The following is a 16,881-nucleotide window of genomic DNA, read 5'->3' on the forward strand; positions in this document are numbered from 1 at the left end:
TCCTCATAGAAGATTGGGCAAATCAAATAATTTCTCAATGCTCTTATTCAACTTTATGACCATAAATTGCAGCATAAGCACATATCACATGGGTAGTGAGAATTCCTTACCAAGAGCTTCCCAAATTGATGAAATCACCTATCCAGTAAAAATGCTATATTGAGCATATATTCCCTTATAATTTCTATCTCTGAGGTCCAGTTTTAACCTTTAGAGCTGCACAGAACAAAACCAGTTCTTCTTCAACTGGAAGTGAAAAAATGAAAATGGTTTATAAGGAGGTGAAATCTCAGACAAGTACAGAGATAATAAGAGACCATTCTTGCTGTCCTCAGTAAGTTCAAGTCACCAGGACCAAGTCAACCTCTAGGTACTGGAAAAAGTAGGAGGCAGGATAGCAGAGTCAAAGTCTTTGAAAGATCACAGAGAACAGAAAAGCACTTCAAAACTGTAGAAGGACAAATGGTGTTCCAATATCGAAAATGGGGTGACAGAATGGAGTCTGGAAACTATAAAGCAATGAGGTTGGTTTTGAAACCTGGAAAAATTCTAGACCAGGATTGTTTAGTGAGTAGATGCAAGAGGAAGCAGTGATCACACACACACACACACACACACACACACACACACACACACACACACCAAAATGGCATAAATTTATTAAGAAGAGATCACGCCAGACTTAACCTCATTTTATGTTTTGTCAAATTTGATAGACAAATAGATGAGGGGATTGCTACAGATAGAGTTTGCCTAGATTTTAGCTAAGCATCTGACAAAGTTTTTCAAGCTATTTTTGTGAGAAAATGTAGAGATATGCTCTACAGGACATGTGTTTCTCTAAAGGACAGTTAGCTAGATTCAAATCTAGTCAAATGACTGTGCTAGATCCATAGAATAGTCATTAATGATGTGATGTCAACGTAGAAGGAGGCCTTAGAGATCTGTGCTGGGCCCCATTCTATTTAACATATCAGTAATTTGAATGAAAACAGGTGACAAACATCAAATTTGCAAATGACAAAAAGCTGGGAGGAATGGGAAATATGACGGATAAGAGAGTCAAGATTCATAAAGGTCTTAACAGATCTGAATGTAGGTCTGAATCAAGTAAGAGTAAATTTAACTAAGTAAATATAAAATCTTACACTTGGGCCAAAAAAAAAAAACCAGCTTCTTAAGTGTAAGATGGGAATGGCATGATTAGACATGTTCCTATAAAAAAGATTTAGAAGTTTTAATGGATTGCAAGTCAAATATAGGTCCACAGTGATATGATAGCCAAAAAAATTCTAACATAATCCTTAAATATTTAAGAAAATCATAATGCCAAAAAACAGGAGGTAATAGCTTGGCCAGACCACATCTAAAATATTGAGATCAATTCACAGCACCATATTTTTAAGAATGTCATTGACAAAAAGAAGTGATTCTTGAGTAGACTCAGAATATTGAAGGAACTGGAAAACATGCCATTAAAGACTCAGTCTAAAGAACTGGGAATGTTTACCCTCGAGAAAAAAAAAACTTAGAAAGAGCATGGGAGCTGCGTGAAGGGCACTGTGAAAGGCGGATTGTACTTTTTCTCCTTGACCACAGAAGACAGAACTCAGAGCAATGCATAAAAGGTAGAGAAAAGAGTTGGGTTTGAGTTCAGAGGAACTTCCTAAGTATTTGAGTGGTCCAAAAGTTCAATGGGCTACTTAAAAGGTGTATTTGCTCTTTGCAACAGGTCTTCAAATAAAAGTTGGACAAACACTTGCTGGGAATGTTGTCAAACTCAGTACAGGCTGGAGTAGGAGACTGTTGAAGACTTTTCAAACTCTTATTGTTAGGTCTGTGATTTTACATTCCAGACTTTCACATATTTGAATGCAACAATTATGTACTTCTTTAAGTAAAGGCTTATCAACTGACAATGTGGCATAGTGGATAGAATGCTGGATTTGAAGTTGGGAGGACCTGGCTTCAACTCTCATCTCTAATGCTTGCTAGATGTGTGACCCTGGGCAAGTCACATTCTTTGAGCCTTAGTTTCCTCACTACAAACTTAGGGAATTAGATAAAATGGCCTCTGAGGACCCTTCTAGTTCTAAGTCTATGATCATATAACTGTTATTTTTTCCCAAGTGAACACCTGTATTTTCTTTAATTATTCCTCATATGATGAACCTAGGTAACATAAAGTAATTGGATGCCTAAAATACCCCAAAAGAGGAAGGAGGCACCATTCAATTCAATTCTACAAATATATTAAGCACTTAATACATGGGCAGCATTGTATTAGGAGCTTGGAATATAAAGATAAAAATGAAACAGGAGCTACCATTAACGAAGCAACATTCTCCTTCCTGGCAGAATATGATATGCAGAGATAAGTATAAAGTATATAATAATAACATATGATATTAATATTAATAAAAAGGCAAGATCTAGACCAGTGCTTCTCAAAGTGTGGTCAGGGACCCCTGGGTATCTCTGAGACACTTTCAGGGGGCATCTACAATGTCAAAACTATTTTCAAAATACTACTAAAATGTTTCATTTCAAAATACAGTAGATATCAGTAGATGTAACCCACATAAACAAAAGTTCATTTGGGGGTCCTCAATATTTTTTCAGAATGTCAAAGGGTCCTGAGACCAAAAAGTTTGAGAACTACTATTCTAGACAATGAAATCCTGGGACATTTGAGGAGGGAGAGAACACTTTCGATCAGATACCACCACTTATTCTCTGATTGGCTTCACTTCTATACCAGCTGCCTTGCCCCTGTGTGGGACCCTCCCCACCTTTTCAGATTCCTTTTATATTTTATCTTTCCCTGTTAGAAAGTATGCTCTATAAAAGTAGGAACTAACCTGTTTTGTGGTTGTTGTGTCTCCAGTGCTTAGCATAATGACAGGCACATAGGAAATGCTTATTAAATACTTCATCTAGGTAGGTGGAAGAGGTAAACTTTGAAGAAGGATAAGGATTCTAAATGTGAAAGTGAAGCAGTGTATTTTATAAATTTATGTACATAAAAGATAGAATTCTGAGCTCAGTGAAGAGCTAGTAATCTAGTTTCCCTGGAACATAAAGCATAAAGGGAACTAACATGAAATAAGACTAGAAAGGTAATAATTAAAAACTTGATAAATGTTCTTGGAATTCAATTATAAAGAAAGGGAGGTGGGAGCTAGATTATAGCAAACTTTCAATCCAAGTTAAGAGAAGGATAGGATGGAATGGGATAAGATAGAATGGGATAGAACAGGATAGGATTTTTGAGGCAATATAGAGCCACTGAATGTTTTTGAGTCAGTAAATCACATGATCAGACTGTGCCAAAGTAGGTTTCACTTATACAACAATTACACCTATGAATTTTTAGATTTTCATGAACTTACTTTTACTTTAGTAGCATTTATATTTTCATTTATAATATGAGCTATATACAAGAAAATAATTTTTTTAAGCTACATATCTTCTCAGAAACTCTGTTGTCAAGACTTTTTCACTAATAAGATTGATTTTTCTTTACCATCTATCTGCCGACTCAGTTCTTCCTTCAGGAAATGCTAGCAGCAGCTGGGAGCTGTCCACAGCTGAAACTCATTCAGAACAAGGAGAATTCCAAAGAATGCCAGGACACTCTAAACCGGGTTGAATGTAACTGAACGTGAACTCTTTACACAAATTTTGCTCCAATCTTGAATTTTTGCTTGATCATTGACCACATTTTTTCTATTTGCTCCTTGGACCTCGTTACTAATGCTCTTCTGATATATTCTGGACCCTGAGAGTTTTCTGCCTCTGGCCCATTTTCTTGGTACCTTGTGCTAGATTCTTTGATACCTAACTTTTTTCTCTGAATGGCCCAGCTCCTATTTTGCTCATCACAGAGAATTAACACTGTGAATAGGCTGCCTCAGACTGGACTGACATGCTGGCATCATACTTTTGTATTTGTATCCCTGGTGCTTAGCATGGTTCTTGGCTCACAGAATGCTTACTGATTGATTTATGGGGGTGGTGAGAAAGGAAATGAGGGTCCTACCTGTCCTAGAACAGCACATGGCCTTCCCATTTCACCAACATCATGACTGACATTTCATAAGGTATTTTACAATTTGTCAAATAAAGTAGCAACAATTCAATATATTTCCCTCTGTTTCAAATAGTATTTGTAGTTTGCTGATTTTTAGAAATGACTTAATATTTTCCATATAGAGGACAAATTAAAGTATTACTCATTGTGTATTAACTGTAATATTTTGGACACGCCACCTATTCATTATAGCAGTATAAAAATGAGCATGGGATTAAATTATTAGATTCACTAACATTTATAACATTTGACTTGTACCTTTAAAAAATTCTAATAGAATATTTCATCTGAAGTCCATAAGTACAATTATCAACATGAGTCACAAACATCTTACCTTTTACTCTGTGGGTTGCAAAAGGACCACTCTACCACTGCATCTGGGAAGCTTTCTGATATGCAAACTACTGCATCCTGGTCTTCCAGTTTTCTAAAGTAAGGTTTTCTGAGTTTTCCTGTTAAATTAATTTAAGTTACATTTTAAAGCATATGATAAGGGTTTTTCTGAAAGCATCATTGCTTATTTATACTTAATCATTTTAAAGTAACTTCTTTTAGTCCTCAGAGGTAATGAAAATATTTAAACCCTCACATAAAGAACTGAGCACTTTATTCCATGCTGCTCATTTATCATATTAAGTCCAACACTAGTTGAAATCCCCAATTTCATCGCTGTTCTCTCACCAGTATCACTCATATGGGATTATGATTGGCATTCAAATTGATATAAGAGAAAGAAACTAGATGTGGAGGGGGAAAAGGGGAGGTGAGGGCACAACAGGATGAAAATTTTAGACTTGATAGAAAAGAAAGGGAGAGAAATACCAGTAACATATAGCTCAAAAAAAGCTCACTTCCAAGTAGGAAAACTGTCAAGGTACTTTGACTCAGCCTATGCAAAAAAAAAAGAAACATATTGAGATAGATACCTAGAATCTTAGAGTTGGCAAACACCCTAGACATATCTGTTAGGTAACACAAAGAAGGACAGATTTGGAATCAGAAGAGTTCTTGCTCTTCTGCTTTTTAGACTTTGAACCTTAATTTCTTCATCTGTAAAATAGTGTTGGAAATGACTGCTGCAAAATAGTGTTGGAAACGTCTGCCTTGGCAGATTTAAGAAAAACTGGGAAAGACTAACGTGGTTGTTGTCCTTCGTCTTCGAAGAGGACCAAAATGACATCACCCTGGTAAAGTGAAATTCCAGTGTGTCCGACTGTGACTGATCAGACCAATATGAGCTTGGAATGCTCTATACCAGGTTGGGCACAGATAGTCCCTTTGAATATTGGGGGTGGATATCCTAAATTTGTGCATCCTGCATTTATTTTTTGCTCTCTCAATTCTGCTTTGCTCAAAGAGCACAGCACCTTTTCTTATGTGGGCACACCATGCTAAGTGATTCTGTGCCAGTGTTTCCCATGTTGCACAGTCAAATCCAAAGTTCTTGAGAGAGACCATGAGAGCATCCTTGTATCATTTCTTCTGGCCACCATGTGATCACCCATCCCATGCAAGTACTCCATAAAATAGACTTTTTGGCAAGTGTACATTTTGCATTAGAACAATGTGGTCAGCCCATCAGAGTTGCACTCTCTGAAGCATAGTTTGAATGCTTGGCAGTTCAGCTTGAGCAAGGACTTCAGTGTCTGGTACCTTATCATGCCAGGTGATCCTCAGAATCTTCCTAAGACAGTTCAAATGGAAGCGATTCAGTTTCCTGGCATGGTGCCGGTAGACCATCCATGTTTCACAAGTATATAACAATGAGGTCAGCACAACGATTCTGTAGACCTTCAGTCTGGTAGTCAGTCTAATATCTCTTCACTCCCAACCTTTCTTTGGAGCCTCCCAAACACTGAGCTAGCTCTGGCAATGCATGCATTAACCTCATTGTCAATGTGTACATCCTTGGAAAGTACACTACTAAGGTAAGTGCTGCTCCATTTGTTGTAACCAATGGTTTCACACATGGATGGTGTGATGGTGGCTGATGGAGTACCTGTGTTTTCTTGGTGTTAATTATTAGGCCAAAATTAGCACAGGCAGCAGAGAATTGATCCATACTTTGTTGCATCTCAGCTTCAGAGGCTGCATTGAGTGCACAATCATCTGCAAACAGAAAATCATGCACCAACACTCCCCCCACTTTGGTCTTGGTTTGCAACCTTTTCAAATTGAAGAACTCACCATCAGTATAGTAGTTGACCTTGATACCGTGTTCATTCTCAATGAAAGCATTTGCCAACATGGCTGAAAACATCATGCTAAAAAGCATGGGAGCAAGCACACAACCCTATTTCACTCCACTGATGACTGGGAAGGCATGAGAGCCTTGTCCATTATCCAGAACCCAGGCAAACATGCCATCATGAAATTGATGTACAATACTGATAAACTTCTCCAGGCAAACAAATTTTGACATAATTTTCCAAAGGCCCTCATGACTAACAGTGTCAAGGGCATTGGTCAGATCCACAAACGTTGTGCACAGACCTCTGTTCTGCTCCTGGCACTTCTCCTGGAGTTGTTGGGGCAGCAAACACCATATTGACTATTCCTTGGCCTTTTCTCGGGTATATGCCCATCTCCCAGGTGAAGGATCATTCTGTTAAGGAGGACTCTAGCAAGAATTTTGCCAGCAATGACCAAGAGAGAGCTCCCTCTCTCCCCCTTGTCTCAGAACATCTTATAAAGATGGACAATGGAGGCATCCTTGAATTCCTGGGGGATAACCTTCTCTTGCCATATAACCTGGAAAATTTTAGTCAGCTTTTGTATGAGTAATGGTCCCCCTACCTTGTAAATCTCAGCTGGAATAGAATCAGTACCAGGTACTTTGCCACATGAAATGGCCCTCAAAACTTCTTCTTCAGTTGGAAGTTCAGCTAAGGAGGGGTTGACTTTAACCTGAGGTAAACAGTCAATGGCCTCAGCATTGATTGATGATGGTCTGTTGAGAACACTATGGAAGTGTTCAGCCCATCTCTCTAGGATCATGTCCTTATCACTAATCAATGTGGCTCCATCAGCACTAAGTAGTTGTGATGCACCATAAGTTTTTGGTCCATAAATAGCTTTCAGGGAATCATAAAAGTGCTTTCGGTTGTTACTATCAGCATAAAACTGAATTCATCTGCCTTCTTACTAAGCCAAGAATTCTGCATCTTTCAAAGTTTTGCTTGTACTTTGCTTTTGATGGAATTAAATGCTGCATTCTTAGAGGTGGATGAACTATCCTGCTGGCAAATCCTGTAGAGTTCATGTTTTTCATTTAGCAGCTTCTGAATTTCCCCATCATCATGGGTGTAGGGTGTGTTCAGGGAGGACCAGTACCTTTGGTGTGATGGCTGCCAACCCCTTTTCAGGGCTCTTTCCACCCTTGGTGTCCACCTGTTCCGCCTAACTCTCACCTGTGGCTCCAAGAAGCTGCAGCATGCACAGCAACCATACCCCAGTAAACCATTTTGGCAGATGGGCCAAACCAGGTTGAGGGTAACCAAGGTGAGTTAGGGAGTTGTCTATCCTAAGAATGTGAAGACTTCATCTGGTGGAATGGGCGGATGAGAACAATTTGTCCCAACGGCCATGAAGGCAGATGAAGCAGGTGACATGGAGCACTTAGAGCTTGGTTAGACCCTGAAGACGCCAAGGTCATCCACTGCATCCTGAGCCACTGCCAGCCATCTTGACTCTGTCCTGCCACTGGACTATAATGACTCTGGAGGAGAGAGTGAGGCTGATGACTTCATGCAACTCTGCCTCACTTAAATCCAATTTATGCACAAAACAAAAGACATCACCCATACCATTTCACTATTATGCCCAAAGTCCTGTAGTGACAGGCACGTGATGTAGCAGCAGGTATGGATACACTGGGAGCTGTAGTCATAACCCTGAATACAGGTGGCCCAGGCAATAGGATCGTTTCTCACTGGAAGCAGCAGTGGGGCTCAGCAGCCCCCTGAGTATCTGAGCAGCCTTTTAAGGACTGCACTGCTCACCTCCTGGAGTGGGAAAGGGGACTAGAAAAGGTGCCCTAAACATTGCTTGCTTACCCAACCCTGGCCTGATTACGGCGGCAGGTGGGGAATCCCATTATGTGGTCAAAACACAAAAAAAGTATGAAAACATCTGCAAAGATGATTCCACTCACCATTGGCACATGGAAGGTGCACACACTAATAGACAACGCAAAATCCAGTAGATTTGAAAGAAGAACTGCTCTTATTGCAAGAGAACTCAACAGGTATCACATCCTAATAGCAGCCCTGAGTGAAACAAAGTTGGCAAATGAAGGCCAGCTTGCTGAAGTTGAATCTGCATATACGTTTTTCTAGAGTGGGCGCAGTGAAGGGGAGCACAGTGAAGCTGGCGTGGGTTTTGCAATCAAAACTAATTTAATCAGGAAGCAGGTATGCCTGCCAAAAGGAGTGAATGACAGGCTCATGACAATGCAGTTTCCACTCACAGGAAAATGCCATGCCACCATCATCAGTGCCTATGCTCCCACCATGACAAACCCTGATGAAGTCAAAGAAAAATTTTATAAAGACCTAGAGACCCTTATCATCAATGTGCCAAAAGAGGACAAGTTTATAATTCTGGGTGACTTAAATGCTAGAGTAGGTTCAGACTACCAGACTTGGCAGGGAGTCCTAGGGAGGAATGGAGTTGGAAACAGCACAACAATGGTCATTTACTGCTGAAGACTTGTGCATCACATGACCTTCTCATCACCAACAGTTTTTCATTTACCTAAACACAATAAAACTTCATGGATGCACCCTCACAGCAAACACTGGCATCTAATAGATAATGTGATTGTAAGGAGAAGAGACAGGCAAGATGTGAGAGTGACAAAGGCAATGTGTGGTTCAGAGTGCTGGACTGATCATAGACTTATCCTTTCCAAGCTAAATATTCACATTCATCAAAAGTGCCATCCCCAAGGCAAAATGACTACCAGAAGAATTAATGTCAACAAATTAGAGCTCTTCTCTGAGCTTGAACAGTTTGTTGCTGACTTGGAGGAAAAGTTGAGCCAACATACAGTTGGCAGCAGTGGAGCAGAAAAGGAGCGGGAAGCTCTCAGAGATTTAGTGTACAGCACTGCATTTGCTCATCTGGGTCAGAACACTTGCAAACACCAAGACTGGTCTGATGAAAAAAATGATGGGAAAGATGTACATAAACTAATGCTGAGTGATGTTGAGCAGAATCAGGAGAAGAACAGCAACATTGTTCAATGATCAACTACGATTAACTTAGCTCTTCTCAGCAATACAATGATCCAAGAGAGTTCTTAAAGACTCGTGATGGAAAATGCTATCCACATCCAGAGAAAGAACTATGGAATCTGAATACAGATTGAAGCATGTTATTTTTACTTTTGGGGGGTTTTTTGTGGCTTTTCCCTTTTGTTCTGTTTCTTCTTTCACAACATGATTAATGTGGAAATATGTTTGCACATATATAACCTATATGAGATTGTTTGCTGTCTTGGGGAGAGGGGATGGGAGGGAGGGAGAAAAAAATTTGAAACTCAAAATCTTATAAAAAATGAATATTGAAAACTGTCTTTACATGTAACTGGAAAAAACAGATTACTGTTTACCTCTCCCCCACCAAAGAAAAGAAAATGTCTGCCTTCAACCAGGGAAGTTGTCACAGGGGGTCAAATGAGCTCATTTATGTAAAGAGTCTTGAAATCATAAATTCATTTATTATAACTGTTATTTTTCTTATTACTCACTTGTATTCAATGGCTGAGTCCTGCTGGGCCTCAACCATAATCTACCATCCAAAGCCAAAGTAAAAGTAAAAGTCAGATACCATACATATCAAGGGATACGTTCACATAACTGACTACTCCTGTGCTTCTTAGTGTACCACTGCCTTGTTCTTTTAGAAATGAATCTGTGGACAGCTCCCTCCTTCACTGTTGTTCAGTCATTTCACTTGGGTTTTCTTGGCAAAAATATTGGAGTAGTTTGCCACTTCCTTCTCCAGCTCATTTTCCAGATGAAGAAACTGAGGCAAACAAAGTTAAATGACTTGCCTAGGTCACACAGTTAGAACACCTTTCAAGTACTGTAATTATTAGAAGGTTATTCCTCAAATCAAACCAGTGTCTGTTCCTCTATAACTCCCAATGTCCATCCTAGCTCTAGTCCTTTGAGATATGATATAAGTTGAAATTCTCTTCCCATGATAGCTTTTTAAAAACATTTTTTAATTTTAAAACTGAAAAGGACTTTAGAGATCACCTAGTACAACCTTTCACTCAATTCCATTCAGTCCTATTCAATGCCAGTAGGATATAAGCTTCCTGAAGACAGCTCATTTCATTTCTTTCTATTGGCAACACCCTGTGCAGTGCTTTGCACAGAGCAGGAGCTTAATAAAAGCTTGCTAAATTGAACTAAAGAAAGCTAAAAGCTCATCTAGTTCAACAACCAGTGTATAAGGCAGGATTTATCCTCAAGTTTGCTGATTCCAAGTCCATGAAAATTTGTTCACTTTTTATCATGGAGATGATGGTCCTCCCCAAACACTGAGAAACCTGAGTTGTTGAGAGTGCTGCATTGGTACAAAGGTGTGCTAAGACATAGGAAACACCCCATACCCTTTATTCTGTGTGGAGGGTGGGAAGGCATTGGGATATTGATGTACAAGGTCATTTAGTCTCAGAGCAACATAAGTCCATGTTTCATTCAAGGTGGGGAGGAGTCAGACATCACATCCAAATGGAAATCCTGCCATACCCTAGCACTCCTTGGGGAAAGCATCTGCCTACACGTGGAGCCACCCATTGTAAGATTACTAGACCACTGTTTGATTCTGCTCCATTCAGTGATGCTGTATGGTAGAAAGAAGGCAAGCAGGGGTTGATAAAAGTTCTTTTGTCTCTGACCAACAAGGTACATTGCTGGTGCCCTTCTGAAGAGGAAAAAGATAAGTAAATTTAATACATGTCCTTCTGAAGGGGGCAAGTCACTTCTCCTCTGGTCCTCAGATTCTTCATCTGTAAAATAATGGGGAGGGCCTGGATGACCCTAAATATTCCTTCCAGCTCAAGTTCTATGGTCTCAGGCACTGATGGGAAGTGTTGAATCCTCTCAACTAGCAACTAACATAACGACAAAGCAAGACTCAGGTTGATCATTCCTATGGCCAACATATTATATTTGTTGTGTGTTTTGTTATACTTACATGCTGATTTTTAGTAAATGGCATGAAGGCACAGAATTCTATTCAGAAACTTCCTATAGGTTATTCTAAGTGGACCAGAGAGCACAAGCAATCCAACTTTGCCAATTTTTAAAATTTTTGTCCAATTCCCTGGACAAATGGTAAGTCTTCTAGAGAATAACAAAATAAATCAGTCATTGAAGCCATTCCCTCAACACCATGTGAATCTCTGTTATCAAACCCAACTTACTTCTTACATTCACTGTAAATATCACTGTGTAATTCATAGATTCACTTTGAATTGAAAGTAGATATTCTCCAGCTTGAGTTTCTGTCATTTTCAGAATGACTATGGAAACAACTCCTCTGTAAAACAGGAAAGAAAAATTGTTATTATGGAAAGTTTGTGAACTACAAAAAAAAAATATGATGCTGAATCAGAGTTGAGGTCTATTAGGGCCGATGGTCAGTCTCTGATAGTGACCACAAAGTGCTCTTTATGGAAGAGGAAAGACCTTGCTCTCTCCAATTCAGTCTATAGGATCATTATTATTATCACCATCAGGTGGAGTTGGGGGGCTTGTGGATGCTCTAGGTACATAATTTCAGGAGTTCAGAGAAAGTCTGCTTTAGTGGTGATAGAGCTCTAATTGTCTTATGTGAAAGTGAGGGCACAATTGTAACTCAGCTATAGAGAATACACGGTCTTCAAGAGAACGAGATGAGAAATGTGACAGGAAAGGAAGAATGAGCCAAGGAAACTGAGTCTAAACACAGGATTGACAGCCATGAGCCCAGGTTGGGCCCCAGGCCTTGCTCACACAACAAAGTCTTCAATCCACCAGATGGCAAATCCATAGGATCTCTTTCTACTACAAGAAACTAATACCAGTATCTTCAGACTAGAAACTCTTTTGTTAGTTTCTAATTAGTACAAGTTGGGGTGGGGCAGGGATGGAAGGGGTTGATGATTTATGTGAAGGTTTTCATGTAGCTCACTGCTCAAACTTATCTTCTAGAAACAGCTCGGGCTACTCGGGTCCAGGGGACACAGAGCCTTTCAGGGAATAGAGAAAAAATGTTATGGGAGCAATAAGGAATCCCCCAGGTTTGCATCCAAAAATTCGCATCCAAGAATCATTTTACAGATGAGGAAATTGAAGTCCACAGAGAGGTGAAGTAGGCTTACCCAGGATCCCAAAGAGAGTAAATGACAGGGCCAGAATTCAAATTCAGATCATCTGACTCCAAATTAAAAATTCTTTCTACTATACAATATTGCCTTCAAAATTCAGTTCAAAACAATTCAACAAATATGCACTAACAAGCAACTATATGCAAGGCACCATACTTTGTGCTGGGGATACAAAGATAATGCAACACAGACTCTGCTTAAGCATATCACAATTGAAAAATGGTAGGTGGAGGACAGGTGAAAGACAGGTGCCCAAATTACCAATTCAAAGGAGTATGAGTTAAATGCTAAGGGGAGAGCTAGGCAAAATGTTTTAAGATTTTGTGCTCCCACTTTCCAACTAACTCATTCCTCACCCTACCCCATTGTAATGTCACTGCTAATTCTACTGAAACTGCTCCCTCATCCAGGTTTGAAACCTCCATTACATTCATCTTTTCCCTCTCCCTTATTTTACCCATATATAATTAGTTGTTAAGTCCTCTAAATTCTACTGTTACAATATCTCTCACATTGGTTCCCAACTTCCCCCTCCACTTGTGCTGCCACCAACCTGGTTTAAGCCTTCATCACGCTTCAATCATCATGTTACAATAGCCCCCTAACTAGTCTCTCTGTCTTTGGGCTCCCCCAGCTCCAATCCACTCTTCACACAGTTGCCAAAAATAATCTTTCTATTATGAACAGATCTGATCATGTCCCTCTCCTGCTCAAAAACCCTTCAGGGCTCCTATTGCATCTAGGATCAAGTGTCAACTCCTTACCTTGGCATTTAAGGCCCTCCACTGTCTTAAAGCCTTATTTCATATCAGTATCTTTAATGCTATTATATATTCCAGTCAAATTGGACTAAGCTATTTCTTAATCTTATCTTGCTATCTCCTAATCCCATGCATTTTTGTACCTGGACTACCTGAAGGCTCCATATCATTTACTGAAATCCTTTTCTTCCAAGGCTCAGTCAGGTACGAAGACCTCTGTGAATCCTTCTGATTCCATCCCAGCCTTCACACACACACACACACACACACACACACACACACACACACACACACACACACACACACTTTACTCCAGCTAAAACTGATCTCTCTCTTCTCAGATTTTCCCGGAGTACCTTGTTTGGATCTTTCTTTAGCACTTACTATATTCTACCTTCTACAACATCTATGTGTATAAATGCCAAATTCCTCATTTTAGAAGGCAGAAACTGGGTTGTTTGTCAACTGTGTGTTCATAGTGCTTAGAAAAATGCCTTATTTGGGCACAAGCAGGGTGGGGGGGATGATAGAGGGGAGGGCATGGGGAGGAGAATGCAATCCAAGGTCGACACTCATGGGGAGGGAAAGGATCATAAGAGAACAGAAGTAATGGGGGACAGGATAGGATGGAGGGAAATATAGTTAGTCCTATACAACACAACTATTATGGAAATCATTTGCAAAACTACACAGATTTGGCCTATATTGAATTGCTTGCTTTCCAAAGGGAAGGGGTGGAGAGGGAGGGAGCTAGAGAAGTTGGAACTCAAAGTGTTAGGATCAACTGTAATGTTCTTACCACTAGGAAATAAGAAATACAGGTTAAGGGGTAAAGAAAGCTATCTGGCCCTACAGGACAAAAGAGAAGACGGAGACAAGGGCAGAGAGGGATGATAGAAGAGACAGCAGATTGGTCACAGGGGCAATTAGAATGCTTGGGTTTGGGGGGGAGGGGATAAAAGGGGAGAAAATTTGTAACCCAAAATGTTGTGAAAATAAATGTTAAAAGTTAAATTTTAAAAAATGCCTTATTTACAACTGAATGATAAACTGGAGGAGTGAGAGATCAGTAAGGAGTCAGCAAGCATGTATTAAGCACCTACTATGTGTCAGGCACTAGCTAGGGGCTGGAGATAAAAATATAAAGAATAAACTTACCCCTATCCTCATGAAGTTTACATTATAATGGGGGAGAGATTGTTTTCTAGGAAGGCTTTATGGATCAGGTGGCCTTGGGTTGAACCTTGAAAGAAAAGAATGCATTCCCAAGATCTAGGAGGTTGGGAAAGGGATGTGTAACCCAGTCCAGAAAAGCCCAGAGGAAGGAGAGGATATGAATGAATGATGGAGAGCAGTCTACTTTGGCCAGAATGTAGAGTACATGGAGAGAGGCAGAATGATAGAAGGATGAAAAGGTAAATTGGACTGAGATTATGGAGAGCCTCCTGACACACAATTTGGATGAGAGGCAGTTCAGTTCAATTCAAATCTACCTCCTTGAGTTTACCTACATTCCCTACAGCTAGAGATACTCTTTCTCTGATAATATGTTCAAATGAGCACTGGTTGTCACTACCAACCCACAAAAGAATTACTAATAAATATAATGCTCTTAACTGTAGAGCTTCTCATTGTTGGACAATGGAACTACTTTAGGTACAAGTTGCAGAAACTTATCTTCTTACATAAACATTCTAGTGCCCTCATTAACAAGTAATTTGATCTACTTTCACATGAGACATTGGAAAGAAAGATGATTATTAATGGTAATTATGATTATCTATGCAGAGATTAAGATTCTGGATCTTTTACAATCAGAGGACCTAGGTTTGAAATTAGCTCTGACACTTGTAATCTGTGTGGCCTTGGACAAGTCCCTTAACTCTCTTAGTCTTGGTTTCCTCATTTGTAAGATAAGGGGGTTGGTTTATGGTATTTTATAGCTCTAAATCTAGATACAATTTTCTTCTAGAGACAGAAAACTTAGGGACATTGAACAGAATAATAGTATTTTATAACTAGAAGTATTTAATAATTTAGCAGTCATTCTGTTCAGGGATCTCCAACAATTCAACTCAGGTCAACTGGTCAATTGTGAAGCCCTAATCAATGGGTTAAGAGGAAGAAGTAACCACCATAACCCCTTTCACAAAGGCCACAACCATTGCAAACAGAAAGTGTTTTGGTCCAAAGATTCACTTAGTTTAAGGGCAGCTACCCCCTTTCTTCCTCCTCCTTCCACATGCATATATACATGCATACATACATACATACATATATGCGTACACACAGAGAGGTTCTACTTTCAACACAGCAGAGGTAGTCCTTTCTCACAAACAAGGGAATCTCAAGATTTTGAGAAATTATAAAGTAACTCTTCACAAAAAAGACAGAAACCAACCACTTGGCTAATCCAACCCTCTCATTTTACAGATGAGAAAACTAGAAATTGACTTGTCCAAATTGACCTAGCGTGGCCTTGTTAACGGTAATGATTTTAACCAGGCATACTCTAACAAGGGTCCAAATTCAATTCTTTGCTATTAATGTTCAGATCTTGCCCACAATCTTGTGTTCCCTTTAAACACAGCTGGGGAAATGAAAATGGAAACTTAACCATATGACTAAGAAACATAGTAGAGTTGAACTTCACTTTATTATTCATTAGAAATATTCCTTAGATATTGTGTGAACATGAAATAATATTTTCACACTAAGTCCCATAATTTCAAAGAAATATTTCCCTAGGGGAAAACAAGTGGGTAAAGACCAGGAAAATTTTTAAGTCATAATTTTTTATACTAACTCTTTTTTTCAAACAACATTTTCCTTTGTCACAGTGCAATCTGTACGTATTTATTTCTCCCTCTCAAACCTTACCAGGTGTTATTTAAAGAGACTATAAAATTTACATAATCTTTGTTTTTAAAGTAGACTACATAGTTAACTTCCATCTCACTAGGAAAGCTCACTGATTCCATGAAACCTGAATGTTTATGAAGTCACACTAGCTGATACCTCTAATTCTAATTTATTTTTATTTTTACTTTCAGTTCCAAATTTTCTCTCTCCCTCCAGTCCCTTCCTCACCCATTGAGAAAGCAAGAAATACAACACCCATTATACATTTTATCTACTTCCAATATTTGACACAGCTCCCTGGCTGCAAGAGCCCCATCTAAAAGTTTCCGAGACTGTGTTAGATAACGTAAGTGATCCTTACATCCCTAAATCTAAAAAGTCAAAATTTTAACTATTCCTTCAAGTGATAGCTTTGTTATTAATAAGTGTTTATTGACCTAATGCCTAACTGATTTATAACAAAGAAGTTCTAAAGACTATAGCTCATTTGAAGTGATGACTGGGATAGCAGGGGTCTTTAAAGTCGTTTCACTCCCACTTCCTCTGGTGACCTGCAGGCAAATGGGGCCTTTAGAAGACCTTTCCTGTATATTGTGAGATACCAGATTAACAAATCAGATGGCTCCCTACCCTTGCTTAGATATGTAAATGTAAACCTGAAGTGAGCCAGTATGAACAAAGCCAGGTTGTCACTGATTGTAGCTACTATGGACAAATAGGTGATGGTGATGGGTTCAAGAAGAGGTTCAGGAACTATAATTAACAACAATAACTGGTAC

At 39.3% G+C, this 16,881-nt stretch overlaps 1 protein-coding gene across 4 annotated transcripts in view; it reads right to left on the reverse strand.

Annotated features, from left to right (window-relative positions):
• FLT3 (fms related receptor tyrosine kinase 3) overlaps window positions 1-16,881 on the reverse strand; it is a 145,768-nt gene that overhangs the window by 52,070 nt on the left and 76,817 nt on the right. For all 4 annotated transcript variants that reach the window (XM_072611814.1, XM_072611815.1, XM_072611813.1 and 1 more), the window contains 2 exons: window positions 11,535-11,650; window positions 4,428-4,545 (listed from right to left, as the gene is read on the reverse strand). In XM_072611814.1, the coding sequence (XP_072467915.1) occupies window positions 4,428-4,545; window positions 11,535-11,650 (234 nt within the window). The remainder of the gene's footprint in view (window positions 1-4,427; window positions 4,546-11,534; window positions 11,651-16,881) is intronic.

This window comes from Notamacropus eugenii, chromosome 5 (assembly GCF_028372415.1).
Source record: "Notamacropus eugenii isolate mMacEug1 chromosome 5, mMacEug1.pri_v2, whole genome shotgun sequence".
In the NCBI taxonomy this organism is placed as follows: Eukaryota; Metazoa; Chordata; class Mammalia; order Diprotodontia; family Macropodidae; genus Notamacropus; species Notamacropus eugenii.